Raw genomic sequence first — 22,366 nt, forward strand, 5'->3', positions numbered from 1 at the left:
TTTGCTGGGTAAAGTAATCTTGGCTTTAAGTCCTTGCTTTTCATTACTTTGAATACTTCTTGCCAATCCCTTTTGGCCTGCAAAGTTTCTGTTGAGAAATCAGCCGACAGTCAGTCTTATGGGAGTGCCCTTGTAGATAACTAACTGCCTTTATATTGCTGGTTTTAAGATTCTCTCTTTGTCTTTAACCTTTGGCATTTTAATTATGATGTGTCTCAGTGTGGGCCTCTTTAGGTGTATCTTGTTTGAGACTCCCTGCACTTCCTAGGCTTATATGTCTCTGTCCTTCATCAGATTAGGGAAGTTTTCTGTTATTTTTTCACATAGGTTTTGAATTCTTTTCTCTCTTTTTTTCTCCTTCTGGCACCACCATGACGTGAATGTTGGTATGCTGGAAGTTGTCCCAAAGGCTCTTTATACAATCTTTTTTTAAAAATTTACATTATTATTATTATTATTATTATTATTGGTTTTGGGGTTTTTTTTTCTGTTTTGATTGGGTGTTGTTTGCTTTTGTATATTCCAAATCTTGACTTGATCCTCTGCTTCATCCACTCCGTAGTTGATGCTCTGTAATATATTCTTCATTTCAGCTAGCGTGTTCTTCATTTCTGACTGGTTCTTTTTGTTTTCTGTCTCCATTTTTATGTTTCCTTTGTCTTTGTTGCAGTTCTCACTAAGTTTATTTGTTTTTTTTCCTCACTCAAGAACATGTTTAATTGATTTTAGAGAGAGACACAGAGAGAGAAACATTGATGTTAGAAACATTGATTGGCTGCCTCCCACATGCACCCCGGGAATCACACCTGCAATCTACGTATGTGCCCTGATGGGGAATCAATCCTGCAACCTTTTGGTGTATGGGGCAATGCTCCAACCAACTGAGCCACCTGGCCAGGGCATTATAACCAGTGTTTTGAACTCTGCATCTAGTGGATTGCTTGTCTCCATTTTGTTTAGTTCTTTTTCTGGACTTTTCTTCTGTTCTTTCATTTGGGGCACATTTCTTTGGCTCCTCATTTTGACAGCCTTCCAATGTATATGTCTCTATGTATTAGGTAAAGCTGCCATGTCTCCCAGGCTTGGTAGAGTGACCTTATTTAGTAGGTATCCTATACGATCCAGCAGCACAGCTTCCCTGATCCCCTGTGCTGGGCACTCCAGGTGTGCCCCCTGTGTGGGCTGTGTACACTCTCCTATTGTGGTTGAGCCTTGATTGCTGTTGGTACCTCAGTGGGAGGGATTTACCCCCAGGTCAATCAGCTGTAAGGACTGGTTTTGACAACTGTGTAGCATTAGCTGTGTAGGTGCTCATGTCATGTAGCAATACTTATATCGGTGGGGCTCTAGTACCTGCTGAGTCTGCCCCTTGAATGTGTCCATTGTGGAGGAAGTGGTTGGGTGGGGTTTCAACATGGTCTGAAGCTGTCCACAGGGTGTACGGGTTCTGGGGTCTTCTGGCAGGTGCAGGCTCAGGTTAGACACCACTGGTCCAGGGCCACCGGCAAAAGCTGCAAAGCGATCTGCAGATGGCTGCTAGTTGTGCTGGGCTTGGAGCTGCCCAGAAGAAGCCAAGCTGCAAATCAAGGCCAGCTGCTGGGCCTGGAGCCAGTTATGAAGAGGTATGGTACACCCTGAGGCCAGATGCTGCTTCTTTGAGAGGCTTTAGGAAAGTCTGAAGTACCAACCAAAAGAGGGGCCAGTTGTATGGAAAAGTCACTGCAAACAGTTTGGGTAGGCCTGCAAGTTGGGTGGGGTGGGGTCTCAGGGAATCTCCAAAGCTTGGAAAACAGTGTTAGTCAGGAAGATAGAGACTCAGATATGGTACCAGCCTGCAGGCTCTGTGTGGGGCAGCCCCAGAAAAGGAATAATGGTCTCTGCCAGCACTTCTGTCTGGAGGAAAGCTGGCCCTCCAGCTCTCACCCAATGCTAGGCCACCTGGTATCTTTCAAGCTGCTGTACTGCTACTGGAGCTCAGAGCAAGTGAATTTGACTAAGTCTGTTCACGGGCTTTTAAAGCGGAACTGCCAGAAGCCCTCTGTCTCACTGAGTCACAGATTCTGCTGGTTTTCATAGCCAGAAGTTATGGGGACTTTTCTTCCTGGCACTGGAACCCTGGGCTGGGGGACCTGGTATGGTGCTGGTACCCCTCACTCTTCAGAGGAGACCTCTGCATCTGAAATACCCATACTGATTTTTATCCCCTGCATGTGGCTATGGGACCAGCCTGTTCAGCATCTCCACCCCTCTTACTGGTCTCCTTGTAGCTTCTTCTTTATATCCTTAGTTGTACTACTTCTGTCCAGCTAGATTTCAGGTGGTTCTAAATGATGGTCATTCTGTAGTTTAGTTGTAATTTTGTTGTGGGTGTGGGAGGATTCAAGTACCGTATGTACCTGTGCCACCACCTTGACCACAGTCCCCTCAAAATTTTAATACGACCATTTCCATCACTACTGTTGGTCACTCTATTACCCTTATCATTTTATATATTTACCTAGTGGTAATAACATAAAATTGTAGCAGACAGGCAAAACTATAGAGATAGAAAACAGATGAGTGGTCACCAGGGGACAAGTATAGGTGTGGAGGGTACAAATAAAGCTGTAATATGAGCAGGTTCCTTTACAACAGTTGTATATTTTGATGATGGTTGTGGTTACATAAATGTATCCATAGGATAAAATAAAATAAAGCTCCACTGTGACATACTTACACACACACACACACACACACACGAATGCATCTAAAACTGAATGAGGTCTGTGATTAACTTAATGGTACTGTACCAATGTCAATTTCTTGATTTTTGATATTGTATTGCAGTTCTGTAAGATGTCACCATTAGGGAAAGCTGAGGAAAGCATTCACAGAACTCTGTGTATCATTTTCACAGCTTCTTGTGAGCCTATAATTATTTTAAAATAATAAGTTTCAAAATTATAATATGAGACAGCGACCAAGTCTTCATTTTTTGTTTTGTTTTTAAGAAGTAAAAAAAGTAGTGCTAATGAGGCAAGCAGCCCGTAATAATTAGCTCTGTCCTAAAAGTAGTGTAAATGTTTTTTACTTAAAAGTGAGCCTAAACATGCAGTTTCTGCCTCTGATTTAGATGTTAGGCAGTTATTAGATGAAAATATATTTATTTATTTACTTTTTAAGATTCTATTTATTTATTTTTAGAGGGAGGGGAAGGAAGGGGGAAAGAGAGAGAGAAACATCAATGTGTGGTTGCCTCTAGTACACCACCAACTGGGGACCTGGCCTGCAACCCAGGCATTTGCCCTGACTGGGAATCCAACCGGTAAACCTTTTGGTTCACAGGCCGGCACTCAGTCCACTGAGCCACACCAGCCAGGGCAGATGAAAATATATTTAATGAGTACACACTGCAAAAGGAATGTACCAACTTTCACAAAGGTATGTATGTGCACCCAGTAGACCTACAAGCTAACAGCTCTTTGTGTAATTTGTACCTTGGTCTGTCTATGCTGTCAGTGTTTGGCTCCACCAAGTATTTGCCCAAGAACATGCTTCAGACAATTTGTAAAACTGAAGTCTTCTATTTAGCATCATTGTTATTTTTTTTTAAATTGACTTACTTACTACATGCACATCACAGGAAGCTTTGGAAGTACAGGTAAACAGTAGAAAAACATTGCCTATAATCCAAGACCCAGAAATAAACACCATTGATATTTGGTATATATAATTGCAGTCTTCCTATCTCTGTGCATATAAAAGCTTTTTAAAAAATATATGAAATCATAATTTTTGTATACTTGTTTTACTTATTATTGTATACATAAAACTGCAATATTTCCCTGGTCATTAAAATGCTTTTTTACTATATGATTTAATGACTACATAGAACTGTACCCTCTGGATGTAAGACACCTTAACCAATGCCTGGACATTTAGGCTGTTTCCAGTTTTTAACCATTAGAAACATCCCTAAAGCTAAATCTTCATGCTCAGTCATGATTATTTTTCCTTAAGACAAAGTCTCAGAAGTGGAATTGCTAGTAAGCAAAATGTTAAAGCTTTGATTTTATTGCCAAAGATAAGCATCATTTTAAAAATGTATGTAAAGAAAAATCTTATTTGAACCACAAGATGCTTTACCTGAAGGGAAATTTAGAATCAATTTCTTTCATGTAATAATGCATCTCTCCTTAGAAACAAATTGCCATTGCCAGATATACATATTGCTTTGACAGGATTAAAAGAAAAAGGTTGAAAATACAGTTGACCCTTGATCAACATAGGTCTGAACTGAGCTGGTCCACTTATATGCACACTTTTTCAATAAATACATATAGTACTATAAATGTATTTTCTCCTCCTTATCACTTTTTTAAAAGATTTTATTTATTTTTAGACAGGAGAAATGAGAGAGAAAGGAAGAGAGAGAAACATCAATGTGTGGTGGCCTCTCACCCCCCCACCCCTGACCAGGGATCTGGCCCTCAACCCAGGCCTGTGCCCTGAATGTGAATTGAACTAGCGACCTTTTTGTGTGCAGGCTGGCACTCAGTCCACTGAGCCACACCAGCCAGGGCATCTTCCTTATGATTTTCTTAATAATAGTTTCTTTTCTCTAGCTTACTTTATTATAATAATATAATATAGTGTATAATACAAATAACATACAAAACGTGTTAACCAAGTGTTATCAGAAAGGCTTCTGATCAGCAGTAGGCTGTTGTTAGTTAAGTTTTGGGGGAGTCAAAAGTTATGTGTGGATTTTTGACTTGTGTTATGGGGCGGCACCCCAACCCTCATATCATTCAAGTGTCAACTGTATCAAAATAAACAAGTTATGCAAAAGTTTTTGCTATTTTTTATTTTTGTTAAATAGCGAGAGCAAAATAATATATGGGAGTAAAAAGATAACAAATGGAATATCTCTAGTGGGGCATGGGGTATTTACATTTCCCTCTTCCCTCATTTGATATTGCTTAATATATTTTTCTGTTATTTTTTTAAACATTGTGACTGTGCACATATACACCATTTTTATATACAAAGAAGGAGTAAAAAAAAATTTTAAAGGGGAAAGTGTACTATAGTCATAATGTTGCAGAATTCTGTTGTATGTTTCCAGTTGTGAATGTCCTGTCTGTAGGTATGAGGGGGTCTGGCTCTGGGTTAAAGATCCCCTTTGATTAGGCATCTCTAGTATTCTGCTGGGATACCTCAGTTGTTTCTTTTTCTGCATTTCTAACTAAGTGAATATGTCCCTTTGCTTGCTCTTTCTCACTGAGAAACTAAAGAAAAAGGTTTTCTTTAGTTTATCAGGTTAGGTTCCATCTTGTGCTGCCACCTTCAAATAGTTATAACCTTTGTTTTCAGCCTTAACTTCTTCTTAGGACTTTTCATTGGTCCCCACTTCATAGAAAAGTGCCTTGTTGATGCAGAAGGAACACAAGTCATACCAGGAAGGGTGGAAACAAGATTTGGATAATTTTTATAAAAAGGTCTGAACTTTTAAGTTAGTGAAATGTACATTATCTGCAGTTTTTAAAAATTATCTTCCAATACAGTCAGTGAGTGGACCATAGCAAACAACATGTTTGTTTCCCTGGATTGATTACCCACACTGGGAAGTGCTTAAATGTTTAAATATTGGAAAAAGAACAAGACAAATTTGTGAGTGTCTGACATTTTTATTTCTTCTTAGTTTGAATATAATATATGAGATCAAGGTTACAAAGATCTCTTTTCATTTCAATTCTGTATTTTCTATGATTATTTGTATTTTATCAATGTCATTGAAATTCCCCTCAAAGGAAAATTCTTCACACTGGAATTGATGATAAATATTTGCTATTGGAGGAGGGATTGTGTCTTGCAGCCTTTCAAGGCCAATTAGGTTGGGATTTGGGCCGGCAGAAGAAAATTCGCAGAGCCATCAGGATGCCCGACATGCCTTTACTCTGGGGTGGGGCGATCCATGCACGCAGCAAGCTGTGTGCTGCGCTGCAGCAAGTCCCAACTCCCTTATATACTAAATGCACACAAAGCTGGCAGGGTGCCAAAATATTATATAACAAAATGTGATTCTGCTCATCCAAGCCCATCCTCAGGGTTATGAGAATACTGCTTATCGGGCTGGTGAGGGAACCTGACTAACTCCATTTCACCTACAGACTGGTTTTCTCTTATGAAATTATTTTCTTCTGCTTCTGTCTTTTGGCTAGTTGTGGGACTTCCCTTTCTGTTCCTACTGTAATATAATTCTAAGTTGAAAACAGCTCTGCAAAGAAACTTAAAAGGCATTCCAGGTGTTAGAATTTTTCTGACTCAGAGAATTTTGCAGCACTGGGAATGGCATATTTTTACCTGGTCTAAATAAAGAAGGTATCCTATGTCGTACCATAAACTTGGCTCAGTATTAAAGAAATAACTAGTCTAATAAAAAATAAAATCATAATTTAAAAACAAACTTCCCCCAAAGAACTACTCTCTTTGATTTTATCTACCCTCGCTTGTACCCTGTACTTTTACTTCCCTGTGAACTCATTATCTGAACCTATTACTCACTCCCACCTCTTCATCTGAGACTTTCCACACAAACTAAGAAAAAGTTGTTTTGGGAAACAAACCAGGATTTATATGAAAGGAGAGTGAATGAACAAAAATTGTATAGTTTTTCTTTAACAATTTCATATATATCCTTATAAATATATATAAAGGTTTATTATACAGAATGTATATATGTTACCTTTTTAACAAAAAAACTGAATATGAACTCTTTGAAATTTCATTCAGAAGAAATCTGATTTAAGCTGTGGTATTTTGTTTGGTTTGTTTTTTAATCCAGGTAATATTTTTTTCTTTACATTCGTATTTCATATGCCTGTTGAGAAATTTTTTATAAGTCACAAAGAGGTCCTTATTTGCCTTTCATGGTATCAAGAGTATTCATGTATAATTTCAATTGATATATTTATAGCTATTTTCTGCTTAAATAAACTCAACATAAAAAAATACATAATTTAAAATAGATGATTTCTCTAGCCAGTCTGGTTGATTTTAAACATGAATTACTCACAGAAATAAAAATCACCCATAGTTACACATACCATCCTGATACATAAGGAACAGCTGTGTATTGTGTGCATTAAAATATTCTTAATTAATGCTTTATTAGACTTACATGATTAAAATACAAGTGTATTAAAAATTGTTGCTCCTTGTTTCTGCAAACTTACAACAGTTCCTACTTTCTTTTTTCTCTAACAGATATAAGCTTACCAAAGTCGGCAACTATATGCTACACAGCTGCCTTGCTCAAAGCAAGAGCTGTCTCTGACAAGTAAGTGAATAGGTACTAAATGTCTGACCTGACTTAAGGAGATGTGTTGCTTCTGAGAGTTTCTCTGGAAGTTTCTCTTAGTCTATGAGACCGCTTCTTATGAGCATGCATTTTCCAAAATCTGCTGATCTTTTCTTTCACTACTAGAAGGAGGGACTTTGCACCCTGAGGTATATTGTAGGGGTGTTTGAATCCCTAAAGAGGGATTTATATGAAATTTCATGCCTCTCAGGTGACTTTTTTTTTTTTTTTTTTGTCAGATAATAGATACCAAAAGACCTCCTTGGGACTTACACAAAATGCCTTCCTTGCATTCATTAAAAATAATTTTTTTGCATATTCCTCTCGTATTCCTCTTCCTTCAGCAGTAGAAGACTGGGTAGTAGTATGTAATATGGCAGAGGGGATGGTCATCTCCCATTCTTTGCCTCATCAATTCCAAACTAACTCCCAACCCAGGGTCTGTTTACTTTGAGTCGCCATCTCAGTGGGACATTTGCCCACTTTGCTCAGGCAGGTGACTGTGGCATAGAGAATTTCCATAAACATCCAAGATGACCGGCAGGTGAAAGAGAATAGATGGCTTAACTGTTTTTCAGTTTAGGAATGTTTACACTGCCCTAAAACACTCCCTTGGTAGCACTGAAAATCAGATAACAGGAAAAGAAAATAGCCTCTGCTATGTCAGACAGGTTTGCTTTTAAGTGTGTGTGCACTTCAAGACCGAAGTAATTGTCTTTCATTCTTTTTTATCCTGTAGATCGCCAGTACCTACTGCAACATCTTTTCTCCCTACACAGCGACTCCAGCTTGGGAGGGCAGGGCCAGGGTTGTCACAGCTTCCCCTGTGGTGTCTGCCTGCCAAGCACAGCTCTGGAGTTAGCCCTGGGTGTGAGGTGAGAAAGAGATTGCATGGTCTGGTTTTTTTCATTCACTTGGGCAGGTGTCTCGCCCGCAGTTTGGGCATGCACACCCCCCTTCCGGAATGGCCCCAAGCAGGCTCTTCTGCTGCTGAAGCTGCAACGACTTAACCTCCATGGCAGCATTGACATTGGGTTGGGAGCCCCTTTTGAAATTCTCCCCAGTTCTGTTTTTAACCAAGTGCGCTCTTCTGTAACCTAGTTTTCTCTTTTTCCTACACTGTCTGCCCTCGTCAGTCCTGCCCCTTCTTCTGAGATAAGCAGGTACCCCATAGAAAATTTAGATTAGCTATTTAGCCAGAGAGACTTAACAGCTGAATTTAATTCCTGCCGCAATTAGATGCAAACATGCTTTCTGCTTCTGCTGGGGTTTTTGTTGGCCTCGGTTTGAGGGGTCACTCAGAGGTTTCATGTAGTGAAGGTTTGGAAGGGTCATGCCATTGGCTTGCTGTGGTTTTATGGGCCCTTGATGTGTGGAAGCTTCTCTGGGTTGATGCCCAAGCAGTGTTTCCAACTGGATGGTGTTTGTCTTTCTGCATTTCAGATTCTCTCCTGAGGCTGCATCTCGGCGGGGGCTGAGCACAGCAGAGATGAACGCAGTCGAGGCGATTCACAGAGCTGTGGAATTCAATCCTCATGTGCCAAAAGTGAGTATGTGGAATCCGCACAGAAACTCGTTATGATAGCAGAGAAAGTGTTCCATGACCACAATACCATGTTTTGAATACAAACAGTTATAAAAAAAATGAATTGCAACCAACGACTGTTGGGGCCCTGTATAGTCTTAAGGTTATTAGACTCATTTTTAAGCTACGTTCAAGTGGATTTGGGTTTGATTTTCAGGCTTCATATAGTAAGGATGAATTGATAGACCTGACTTAGGCAGACCAGGTCAAGAAGCCTAAAATGGGCAAAATATGGAGATCTCAAGGGTATTGATGTATTTGACAGGATTTTCATACCAGTGTTTAGTCTTACTTATACCCAACTCGGGAAATGAACCCTGTTGTGAATAAAAGTGTTAAAAAATACTTAGAAATGTGAGCTTCTTGTCTCTATAAATCAATGATAGTTATTTAGTATTGGCAAGAAAATCATAAGGAAAACCCCTAAGTGTTAAAAAGTATTTTTATTTTAACTTGTGAGTGTCATTTTAGTAAGTGTATGTAGTAGGAAGTATTTGTCTTAATTATAACCACATGATTGAGCAATTTATAACTACCTAGTAATAAATACCAATTTAATATTTTGAGTATATTTTTTCCAAATTTGATTTTAAGGGATTCAGATATTGGTAGAAATATAAAGATAATTCTATAATCTTTTATTCAGGAGATGAATGTATATTTATGATTTATCTGTATTTGAGTACCTACTATGCGATAGGCACAACACTTAAAATTTTCAGTTTCTTTATATTATAAAGCACACCTTGACTTCTAGGAAACTATTCCTGCAGTTCATAACAGGTGCTACAGGGAAAAATGGTCTTGGCAAAATGTCTGATGAAGACTTATTTGTGAAAATGACAAAAGAAGGCTGTTTTCTTTTTTCTTGTCTTGTTACAGTGCTGTAGCAAAAGGGCATGTGTTGGGGGGAGAGATTGATTATGGAGTTACCTATTTTAACTTATTTTGTTGATATCCAGAGTGACAGAGATAAGTGATATAATATCATTCCTGAGGTTTCACTCAGGTCATGATCATCCTTTCACAAAACAGGAAACTGAGGAGTGGTGCACGGTGCCGCAGTTGCAGAAGGGTATATTTATCCACTTTAGTTACAGCGCATAATACCCAACATAGTATCTGTAAACTTAGGTATTTTATAGAGATGGCTATAAAATACATCTCTTTACTTAATATTTTTTCAGCAAAATTAAAAATGTTCATTCAAATTTTATTAAAATTTAAAACTAGTCATGAAAATATTTTCCTGAATTACAGTAAAGTTATCAATTACTATTTATGAATGCCATTCTCTAACTACAGAACTATTCTACCAGCATAAGTAAGGCTCTTTTAGAAGTAGTATTGTCAATAAAGTCCTAGATTCTGAGACAAAAACTTTCATTCAAGTTCTGGCTCTGTTATTTATTAGCCAGGGACTTTGGGTACAAAGTTCAAAGAGACAAAGAAATCTCTAAACCATTAGAGGATGTTTTATATTTAATGGGATTAAAATAAGAGCTTTGAATTTAAAGGGAGTATTCTCCATTTTTTAAAGAAAATTTCATTCATGTGATGCTGGACAAATGAAAGGCTACATTCATCTGGGTTCTATACCTTCATCTATGTGTTGTTATAGTTCATTGGATTTGCAGCTTGAGCTTTTTTTTTCCTGCTTTCCCTGAAAATATGCTTCCCTACCCACCCTGCTTTTCATTTTCAATGTTCAGATTTACATGAGGGAGGGCACATTTCTATTAGTGTTTCATCACTCTACACATATCTGAGTTTTCACTAGTGCTGTGTACTCTTAGTGTGCTCTGTCTACATTGCAAGGCTTTCCCTGTGGTGAGACACATCTTTGGTTTAGAGGATATTACATTAACTCTTTCAGGGCATGAAAGATAAATTTTCATTTTCTGACAGATTTCAAAAAAAAAGACTTAATTACTGGTTTGTTACTCTCATTATTAGGTGTTTTTTCCCTCGGTGGTGGTATTATAAATATAAAATCTTTTTTTATAGTAGAGAAAAGTATGTAGAAATCCTTCATAATCCCATCATATAGTCATAATTCCTTCTAGCCTTTTCTTCCATACATTTTTATTCTTAGGATTCATAGTCACACAGCATATTTATATTTTTAAAAAAAACATGGGGTTCTTAACTTGGACTTAATGTTTAGATGTTGGGGGTATACCTATTCTTTCTTGGGGAGGATCATCAGCTCCTCCTTTAAAAGGCTATCCTCTAACTTAACGTTAAAGTTCAAGTCTTATAGCGGTGTGCCTTCAAAATATTCTCAGTTAAGTGTTTTCTAGATTATTTACTTTCTTATATTTATGTTGTAAAAATCACATTATGGCCCTGGCTGGTGTAGCTCAGTGGATTAAGTGCCAACCTTTGAATTTAAAGGTCGCCAGTTTGATTCCCGGTTAGGGCACATGCCTGGATTGTGGTTTGGTTCCTGGTTGGGTGTGTGCAGGAGGCAACCAATTGCTGTATCTCTCGCACATTGATGTTTCTCTCCTTTTCTTTCTCCCTCCTTTCCCCCTCTCTAAAAAAAAAAAAAAAAAAATACAAATTTTTAGAAAACACATTATGAAATCTACCCTTTTAATCGATTTTTAAGTGTACAGTACAGTTTTGTTAACTGTATGCATGTTGTACAGCAGATCTCTAGAACCTTTTCCTCTTGCTTGGCTGAAACTCTATATTACTGAACAGCAACTTTGCATTTATCCCTCCACCTAGCACCTGGTAACCACCATTCTCTTTCTGCTTCTGTGTTTGGTTACTATAGATACCTCATATAGGTGGAATCATGCAGTATTGGTCCTTTTATGACTGGCTTTTTTTCATTTAGCATAATGTCCTACAGGTTCATCCATGTCATAGCATAGGACAGGATTTTATTTTGTAATCCTCACCCAAGGATATGTTTATTGATTTTGAGAGAGAGAGGCTGGGGTAAGGGGTGGGGGGGCAGAGAGGGGGAGAGAGACAGAGACAGAGACAGGGAGAAAGAGAAACATTGATCAGTTGCCTGCCATACACACCCAGACCAGGGATTGAACCTGCAACCTTTTGGTATATGGCATGACGCTCTCACCAACTGAGCCACTTGGCCAGGGCAGATTAATATTCCATTGTATGTGTGTATGTGTATCACATATTCTTTATCTATTCATTCACTGATGGAACTTTGAGTCGTTTACACTTCTTAGGTATTGTGAATTATGCTGCAATGAACATAGCAAATATCTCTTTCAGTTCTTTTAGACAAATACCTAGAGGTTGGATTGCTGGATCATATGGTAGTACTATTTTTTTTTTTTTTTTGGAGGAAACTCCATACCGCTTCCCATAGAGGCTGCATCACTTTACAGTGCACAGAAGTTCCAATTTCTCTACTTCCTTGCTAGTATTTACTATATTCTGTTTGTTTGGTTTTTTTGAATAGTGGCTATCCTAACATTTGTGAGGTGATACCTCATTGTAATTTTAATTTGCATTTCCCTTATTATTATTAGTGATGTTGGGCATCTTTTCATGTACCTGTTGGCCATCTGTATATATTCTTTGGAGAAATGGCTGTTCAAGTCTTTTGCCCATTTTTAATGAAGTTTTTGCCCATTTTCAATGTAATAAACTATATACATATAGTTAACAAATATTTCCTCCCATTGTATAGGTTGCCTTTTTACTCTCGTTTGTTTTACTATGTTGATTGTTTTAGCTGTGCAGAAGCTTTTTATTTTGATGTTGTCCATCCCACTTGCCTATTTTTGCTTTTGTTGCTTGGGCAATACCCAAGAAATTATTGTCAAGACAAATGTAATGAAGTTTTTATCCTATATTTTCTTCTAGAAGCTTTATAGTTTCAGGTCTTATATGTAGCTCATTAATGCATTTTGTGTTGATTTTTGTGTATGGTATAATATAAGGATCCCCTTTTTCCACATCATGTTTTGAAGAGAATGGTTTAATTCTTATGCCTTCTATTGTAGACATCAAGCTGTGGCCCACTTCAGTAGTGAACTTTTGGAGGCATAAAGATTTTTTTGGTATTTAGAATTATTTCCTTAGGAGAGGTATACAGAATGGGAATTACTGAATAACATATAGGAGCACTTTAGGCTCTTGATATTTATTGCCAAATTGCTTACCTAAAAAGATGGTAGCAGTTTACACACCATCAGCACATGATTTCTTTACTATTTCATCACACTGTGACCAGCACTGAGCAGTTTGTTTAAAACAGAAAGAAGAAAGATAGATTTGAAGATGGCCGTGAAGTAGGTGGAAGTTCCACTCACCTCCTCCTAGGACCAAACTGGAATTACAACTAAATTAAAGAACAATCATCCTGAATAACCAACTGAAGATTAGCTGATGAAGAGTCTTATAATCAAGGATTTACAAAAGAAGCCACATTGAGACTGGTGGCAAGATTGAGGATACAAAAAAGGGCTGGCTCCACTCCCATGAGTGGCTACTGGGGTTCTGGAAGGATATCTCAGCTGCAGGGATTTCCTCCTACAAACATGGGGTCTAAACCCCAGGCTAGGCTCCTCAGCCCAGAACATGAGAACCAGGAAGAGGTGTCCACATAATACCCAGCTGTGAAAAGCAGTGGAGTTTCTGTCTGTCAGAAAGGGACCAAGACCACTGGAACAGAGGCACACTCTTAAACGGCCAACATGAAGAATTTTTTTGCCATCATTCACCCTGGGCTCCAGTGGAGGGAGGACGGGACAAATGAGAGTTGCCTGAGAGTCTGGGGTTTGTGGCTCTGGGGAGGGATCTGTGGGGCTGCCACCAGGATCCATGTACTGAGTTATTCTCCCATGCCACAATCACCATCGTTCTTGCATGGAGCACCCCCCTCCAGGTGGTATCAGCTTAAGGGAGAACAATTGCCCCACTCTCTGGAATTCCTCTTGCCCACCCTGCAGAGCTTAGGTCTTGCTAAGGAGTCAGCTACCTTGGCCAAGGCAGACTCAGTGGGTGTCAGTGAATGAGCTGTCTGGCTTTGGGGTGGGGGCCATTTGCCCCATTTCCTGTGAACCAGACTGGTGCTTCCTCCTCACAGAAGATCCGATAGAATTGTCCCCCAGCTTCCAGCAGACCCAACCTCCAGGCACTGAAAACCCCACCCACCCAATTCCTAGTGGCTCCGCCCCACCAAGTTTGGTACAAAATCTGAGAAAGACTGAGTCCTGTGGCTCTGGGACAGGGACACACCCACGTACCCTAAAGCCTGACTGGCAACTCCCCCACATGGGAAATCCACTTGCTCCATCCTCTCGACACTGCATGTGGCTCTTTTGGTGACTGAGACAGATAGGTAGCCAGCAGGCGGAAGCAAGTAGGAGTGGATCTCAAGGTGCCTTGGGTCTTTTTCTAACAAGCCCCAGCATCCAGTATTGGAAAAACCAGCCCTAGGCACACAGCTTGGTCCTTCCTGTGTACACCCAAGCCCAGCATAGTCAGCCACAAACTGGATCGCTTGTAGCTCCAAATAGGTTGTTGAGGGCCAGGTACAGACAATGTCTAACATTGGACTGCATAAGATTCCCCCAGGAGACCCTGAATCAACACACATACTGGCCAGCTATGGGGGACTCCGGCCCACAAAGTCCCCAGATTCGCTGCAGATGGAAGAATCATTCCAGACACCAGTTACCTGTCAAGGAAAGAGGATGGTGATTCCCTCTAGCGGGGAATGCCCTGAGCCCCTGTGCTCAATGGCTTTTATTGAAAGGGTTACCAGTGGGGATAGACAGCAGGAATGTATAGGTAATCTAATTACATCAGTATCTTAAGATTACAGGAAGTAGGTGATGTTTGAAGAAGACAAATGGCAGGAACACACCAATTTTCATGGGTCCGAGATGAGAAAACATAATGGCGCCAAATGGTTTGGGGTCAGAATCCATGAATAATGTAAATTTCCTTCCCAGCATGAGTTGGTTATCTGGTTTGAGAATAACAGAGCTTGAGGGAGAAACAAAACATCCTTCAAGGAGGGTAATTTACTTCTAGGTCTGATTTCCCCTGGGGGCCCTCAGACCAATTATCGGGTCCTGCCTATCAATCTCATTGCCAAGACTTATGTAGCCTCTCCCAGATCTCAGCTTGCATGGGACTATAGTCCCCGATACCACTCAAAGCAGCTCCCAACATCCAGCTTTCCACAACATCAGAGCAGGATCTAATAAGCTTCATAGACAGCATATCCAAAGGGAGATCTTGGCAGACACCAAACCATGCTGAGGCAAATTCTGCTTTGTGTGGTCAGCACCTACATAGCAGCTCATATGATATGGTTGGGGTTAAGCCTCACAGTCAGCTAGCCTGAGGGTTGATCCCATGAATGAATGGGCCAGTAACAATCAAGATTCAATTACAACAGGAGGGCCCACATAACCCACACAAGGGACATTCCTAGAGCACCCAACTCAGGTGATCAAGGATACTGAGTCACGAAGTCCCACAGGACACCTACTACATAAGGCCATGCCACGAAGACTGGGAGTCATAGCAGATCCATCTAATACATAGAAACGAACACAAAGATGCAACCAAAATTGGAGAGACAAAGGAACAGGCCTCACAGGAAAGAACAGGAGAAATCTCCAGAAAAAGAGCTTGATGAAATGGAGGCAATGTATCAGATACAGATTTCAAAGTAATGTTTATAAGGAAGATCAAGGGACTTAATGAGAACTGCAACAGCATGAAGGAAGACAGAGAAAAAATTTTTAAAAAAGGACCAGTCAGACATGAAGAATACAGTATCTGGGCATCAAGGATACACTGGTCCTGGCCAGGTGCCTCGGTTGGAGGGTTGTCCTGTACACCAAAGGTTGCAGTTTCAATCCCTGGTCAAGGCACATATGGTAGGCAACTGATTGATGTTTTTTTCTCTCACATTGATGTTGGTCTCTCTCTCTCTCTCTCTCTCTCTCTCTCTCTCTCTCTCTCTCTGTGCCTTCCTATCTTTCTAAAATCAACAAAATATGTCCTTAAGTGTGGCTTAAAAATAAAAAAACACACTGGAAGGAATAAACAGTAGGTTGGATGAAGCAGCAGATTGAATCAGTGATCAGTGATTTCAAAGACAAGGTAGAAAAAAAACACCCACTCAGGACAACAAAAGAAAAAAGAATTTAAAAGAATGATGATAGTTTAAGGCAGGGGTCCCCAACCACTGGGCCACAGACCAGTACCAGTCTGTGGCCTGCTAGGAACTGGCCCACAGAGCAGGAGGTGAGCAGAAGGTGAGTGAACAAAGCTTCGCTAACGTGCATACATAACTTACCACCTGACCGCCTCAGCTCCTCCTCCCGTCCCCTCCCCTCCACCTCTAAGAAACTAGTCCCTGGTGCCAAAAAAGGTTGGGGGCTGCTATTTTAAGGGACCTTTGGGACAACATGGAGCACAACAGTGTATGTACCATAGGAGAAGCAGAGGAGAAGAAAGAGAATAAAGGATTGAGAATCTATTTGAAGAAATAATAACTTAAAACTGCTGGTGAAGGGAAGAAACACACACACAGGCCCTGAAAGTACAGAGAGCCCAAACAAGGTGAACCCAAAGAGACCCACACGAAGACACATCACAATTAAATGTCAAATGTTAAAGACAAAAAGAATTTTAAAGCCACAAGAGAAAGATGGTTACCTACAAGGGAGTTCCTGTAAGACTGTTAGCTGATTTCTCAACAGAAACATTTCAGGCCAGAAGGGATTGGCATGGAATATTTAAAGTGATGAAAAGCAAGAACGTACCACCAAGACTACATTACCCAGCAAGGCTAGCCTTTAAAATTGAAGGAGAAATAAAGAGCTTCCCAAACAAGAAAAAGCTACAGAAGTTGTTACCACCAAAACATTATTATGAGAAAATTTTAAGACCCTGCTTTAAGAAGTAGAAGAAGAAGAAAAAAAAAACAAACCAACACAGTTACATAGTTAAAAGAATAAATGGCAATAAATATGTACCTACCAATAATCACTTTAATGTAAATGGGCTAAATGCTCCAATCAAAATACAAGTGTAGCTGAATGAATAAGAAAACAAGACCCATTAATATGCTGTCTACATGAGACTTACCTCAGAATGAAAAATACACACAGACTGAAAGTAGAAGGATGGAAAAAGATATTTCATGCAAATGGAAATAAAGAAATGCCTGGGGTACAATACTTTATAGCTGACGAAATAGATTGTGAAAGAAAGGCTATAGTAAAAGACAAAGAAGAACACTATGTAATGAAAAAGGGAGCAATCCAACAAGAAACTATAAGCCTTGTTAATATTTATGCACCCACCATAGGAGCACCTAAAAATGTAAAGCAAATCTTGGTGGACACAAAGGGAGAGACCGACATTAATACAGTCATTTACATCAATGGATAGATTTTCCAGACAGAAAATCAACAAAGAAATGGTAGGCTTAAATGACACACTAGATCAGAAGGATTTAATCGATATCTTAAGAGCATTTTATCCCTACTAACTACATGCCAACAAATTGGATAATATGGAAGATGTGGATACATTCCTAGAAACATAAAATCTTCCAATACTGAATCAGAAAGAATCAGAGAATCTGAATAGACAGATTACAACAAATGAAACTGAAGTAGTAATTGAAAAAAAAAATCCCAACAAACAGAATTTCTGGATGAGATGGCTTTACAGCTGAATTTTACCAAACATTCACAAAGTAACTAACACCTCTCTTTCTGAAACTATTCCAGAAAATTCAAGAGGAAGGAATACTCCCAACCTCATTTTGCTAGGCCAGCATTATCCTAATTTCACAGCCAGATAAAGACAATACAAACAAAGGAGATTATAGGCCAATATTCCTGATGAACATAGATGCTTAAATTCTCACCAACATATTAGCAAACTGGACCCAGCAAGATACTAAAAAGGTCATACACCACGATCAAGTGAAATTTATTTCAGGGATGTAAAGTTGGTACAGTTTCACAATCAATAAATGTGGTACACAACATAAACAAAATGAAGACTAAAAACCACATGTTAATATCAATAGATTCAGAAAAAATATTTGTAAAAATCCAGCACACATTTATGATAAAAAACCCTCAGCAAAGTGGGAATAGAGGGAATATACCTCAACATAAAAAAAAAGCCATATATGACAAATCTACAGCCAACATCATACTCAATGGGCAAAAACTACAAGCTTTTCTTTTAAGATCAGAAACAAGTCAGGGATGTCTGCTTTCCCCATTCTTACTCAACATAGTACTGGAAGTCCTAGCCACAACAGTGAGACAAGAAGGAAACATGAAAGGCATCCAAATTAGAAAGGAAGAAGTAAAACTGTCCTAATTTTCAGGTGACAAGCTACTGTATGTATAGAACCCTGAAGATTCCACCAAAAAAAATCTACCAGAACTGATAAATAAATTCAGTAAAGTAGCAGGATACAAAATAAATAACCAGAAATCAGTTGCATTTTAAAAAAATTTTTTTTTCCTCACCACAGGACATTTTTTCATTGCTTTTAGAGAGAGAGGAAGGGAGAGAGACAGACAGGCAGACACTGATGTGAGAGAGAAACATTGGTCAGTTGCCTCTTGTACACACTCCCACTAGGACCAAACCTGCAACCTAGCTTTGTGCCCTGACCAGGAGTCAAACTCATGACCTTTTGGTTTATGGGACAATGCTTCAACCAATTGAACTACAATGGCCAGGGCTCAAATGCATTTTTATATACCAATAATCTTATGATCAGAAAGGAAAACTAAGAAAACAATTGCATTCACAATTGCTTCAAAAGAAAAAAAAATACCTAGAAATAAATTTAACCAGTGATACAAAAGAACTGAACTCAGAAAATTATAAGACACTGAATAAAGAAATTGAAGAAGATACAAATAAGTGGAAACATATACTATGTTAATGGATAGGAAGAATTAACATCATTAAAATGTCCATACTTTTCAAAGCAACCTATGGATTCAGTGCAATTCATTATAAAGATACCAATTGTGTATTTCACAGAACTAGAACAAATTTTCCAAAAACATATCGAACCACAAAAGACCCTGAATAGCAACAACGGTCTTGAGAAAGAAGAACAAAGTTGGAGGAATCATACTACCTGATATCAAACTATACTAGAAGGCCATCGTAATCTAAATAACATGGTACTGGCATAAAAACAGACACATAAATTAATGAAACAGAATAGAAACCCCCAAAATAAACTCACACCTTTATGTTCTGTTAATTTTTTGACAAAGAAGGCAAAAATATACAGTGAGGTAAAGATATGCTATTCAATAAATGGTGTTGGGAAAATTGAACAAATACATGCAATAAAGTGAAACTAGACCACCTTTTTACACCATACACATGAGTAAAGTCACAATTGATGTAAGGACTTAATGTCAGACTTGAAACCATAAAAATCTTAGAAGAAAACATAGGCAGTAAAATCTTGACCATTTCTTGTAGCAATATTTTTTCTGATCTACGTCTTGGTTAAGGGAAACAAAAGAAAAAAAAAACAAATGGCACTACATCAAACTAAAAAGTTTTTGCACAGCAAAGGAAACCATCAACAAAATGAGAAGACAAACCCCTGAGTGGGAGATCATATTTGCTAATACATCTAATAAGGGCTTAATATCCAAAATTTATAAGGAATTTATAAAACTCAACACCCAAAAAACAAACAACCCGATTACAAAATGGGCAACGGACCTGAATAGACACTTCTCCAAAGAGGACATACAGATATGGCCAGTAGACCCATGAAGGGATGTTCAATGTCACTAATCATCAGAAAAATGCAAATTAAAACCACAATAAGATATCATCTCACACCTGTCAGGATGGCTATCATCAATAAATATACAAACATCAAATGCTGGTGAGGATGTGGAGAAAAGGCATCCTCGTGCTCTATCATGGAATGCAGATTGGTGCAGCTACTGTGGAAAACAGTATGGAGGTACCTCAAAATATTAGAAATGGAACTGCCTTATGACCCAATGACTGTACTTCTGGAAATTTATCCGAAGAGACTGAACCACTAATTAAAAAGACTATATGCACCTTATGTTCATTGCAACACTATTTACGATAGTCAGGATTTGGAAGCAGCCTAGTAGATGAGTGGATAGAAAAGCAAGCGGTGGCACATTTACACAATGGAATACTACTTGGCCATAAAAAAGTAGGAAATCTTTTCCTTTGCAACAATATGGATGGACCTCAAGAAATTATGCGAAGTGAAATAAGTCAGTTAGAGAAAGGGAAGTACCATATGATTTAACTATATATGGAATCAAATGAATAAAATGAACTAACAAAGTAGAGACAGACTCTTAGATACAGAGAACAGACTGACAACTGTCACAGGGGTGGGTGTTGGGGGATGGGTGAGAAGGGTGAGGGATTAAGCAAGAAAATAAAGACTCTTAAATACAGGCAATAGTATGGTGATTGCCAAAGGGAAGGGTGGGTGGAGGAGATAGAAGAGGATAAAGGTAGGATAAATGGTGATGGAAGGAGACTTGACTTTGGGTCACAAAACAATATGTGTATGATGTACTGTAGGGTTGTCTACCTGAAACCTATATAATTTTATTAACCAATATCACCTCAATAAATTCAATAAAAATAAATTTTAAAAAAAGAAAGAGGAAAAACAAAATGCATTTATGCTTTTATTAGGTACAAATAAAATTCTATTCTTTTAGTTTTTACTTTTTTAGCTACTAATAGTAAGCAAATTACATAGACTACCTATTATGGGAAAACATACTAATTTTAATGCTGGAGCAAGAGGTAGAAACATAAAGGCAGGCAGACGTGTGAAGTGTTACTGAAAAGTTTCTGAAGTATATGAGAAAAGGAGTCCCACTACTTCCTGTCTATGTACCAGCGGGAACTGTGGGACAGAGGAATTATTTAGCTTCTTTCCAATTTCCTTTTCGATAAAACGGGGATAAAAATCAAGGCTTCATAGGGTTAATGAAAAATAAGTGGAACTACATTGTGTAATTCATCCAGTACACGGTAGGTGTCTCAATTCATGTTGGCCCCTTCATCATCTCTCCACTTACACCTTCAGCTCTATTTCTGTACTTGCAGGCTAGGTGAAAATAGAGACATGCATTAATTGGTATTTCGTGGGCCACCCTAGTCTGAAGAAGGTCAACCAGAGAGTGGAACAACAGTGGTGCTATCATGACATTGACCTTGAGTACCCATAGGGTCCCTTCAGGCCTCCAGATTTGAGGGGAGTCTCTAACATGTTCTGGCAGTAGGTGTTGTCGTCAGGAATTCTCAGTTTGTAATTCTCTATTTGGTAAGTCCTTTTTTGTGGCTGATTAAAGTTATCCCTTTCCAACCTCTGGCTTGTACAGGGTGGGGCAAAGGTAGATTTACAGTTGTTTGTATGGAACATAATACAATAATTAATAAATAATACAGAATAAACTGTTTCTCATACTCACAACTGTAAACCTGCTTTTGCTCTATTGTTTTATATATGCTATATTGTTTTAGCATAGCCATCCAGGGATGCAGGAGACAAGTGCTCAGAGATGCAGGAGTTATACAGAGAGAAGGCAGCAGGGAGCCAACATGGCCCCAAGTAGAAAAAGTGGTGAGTGGGACCTGGTACTGAGAGGAGATGAAATAGCATGCCGCAGAAGCAAAAGCCACTGACTAATAATGGTGTATTATTATTTGTTAAAGCAATAGACTTTTTTTCCTTCTAATATAATCTTATATGAAACTTTACTAAACAAAGTAAAAATAGAAATGCTCTGTTGATACTGGGATGAGAAGGCAGATAGCCCAGCAACCCCAAGGCACCTCTGCATTAAGTTTAGAAAAGAACAGGAGCCATCACCACTACCACAGGACAATCACAGGCTTTTGAGGTCGCACCTGTAGAACAGGAAGCCCCACACCCATTCTGAGCAGCAGCAGGGGGCTGAGGGAGCCCTAGTTGCCTTAGGGTGCCTGGGTGTTGTAGGTGCAGCTGTTGAGGGAGAAAATTCAAGAAAAATCTCCAGCACCAATTGGAGAAAACTTTCATCTTCATCTTGCCTAAAATCCCAGCACTGTTAAACCATGGACTCTTTTACTGGGCCCACCCTGTGAGGAACAGGGGATGCAGTTGGCAGTCCCTGTAGTGCTTGGGGAAGGAGACTCACCATTTTCCTGAAGCTAATTTAATCCACCAGGAAGCCTAGACTTGACAGAGTATTGAAGTGAGGACCCACTAATAGATATTTAGTTTTTAAGTTATAAGTCTAGGAAAGAAAGTCATGAGAAAAAAAGTAGAAAGAATATAGAACGTTATGACAAAATATATTCCCATTAAAAATTACATTAAAAAAAAAGCTCATCTAATGTTAATCTAGAATCTTGAATTTCATGGG

At 38.9% G+C, this 22,366-nt stretch overlaps 1 protein-coding gene across 5 annotated transcripts in view; it reads left to right on the top strand.

Annotated features, from left to right (window-relative positions):
- ST7 (suppression of tumorigenicity 7) overlaps positions 1-22,366 on the top strand; it is a 314,490-nt gene that overhangs the window by 263,005 nt on the left and 29,119 nt on the right. For 4 of the 5 annotated variants that reach the window (XM_054563970.1, XM_054563972.1, XM_054563969.1 and 1 more), the window contains 2 exons: positions 7,249-7,321; positions 8,786-8,888. In XM_054563970.1, the coding sequence (XP_054419945.1) occupies positions 7,249-7,321; positions 8,786-8,888 (176 nt within the window). Of the gene's footprint in view, positions 1-7,248; positions 7,322-8,081; positions 8,218-8,785; positions 8,889-22,366 lie in introns of all 5 variants that reach the window. The other variant, XR_008528324.1, reaches the window with a different exon arrangement.

Source organism: Pteronotus mesoamericanus, unplaced genomic scaffold (genome assembly GCF_021234165.1).
Source record: "Pteronotus mesoamericanus isolate MK-2021 breed Mesoamerican mustached bat unplaced genomic scaffold, CSHL_Meso_final scaffold_85, whole genome shotgun sequence".
NCBI lineage: Eukaryota > Metazoa > Chordata > Mammalia > Chiroptera > Mormoopidae > Pteronotus > Pteronotus mesoamericanus.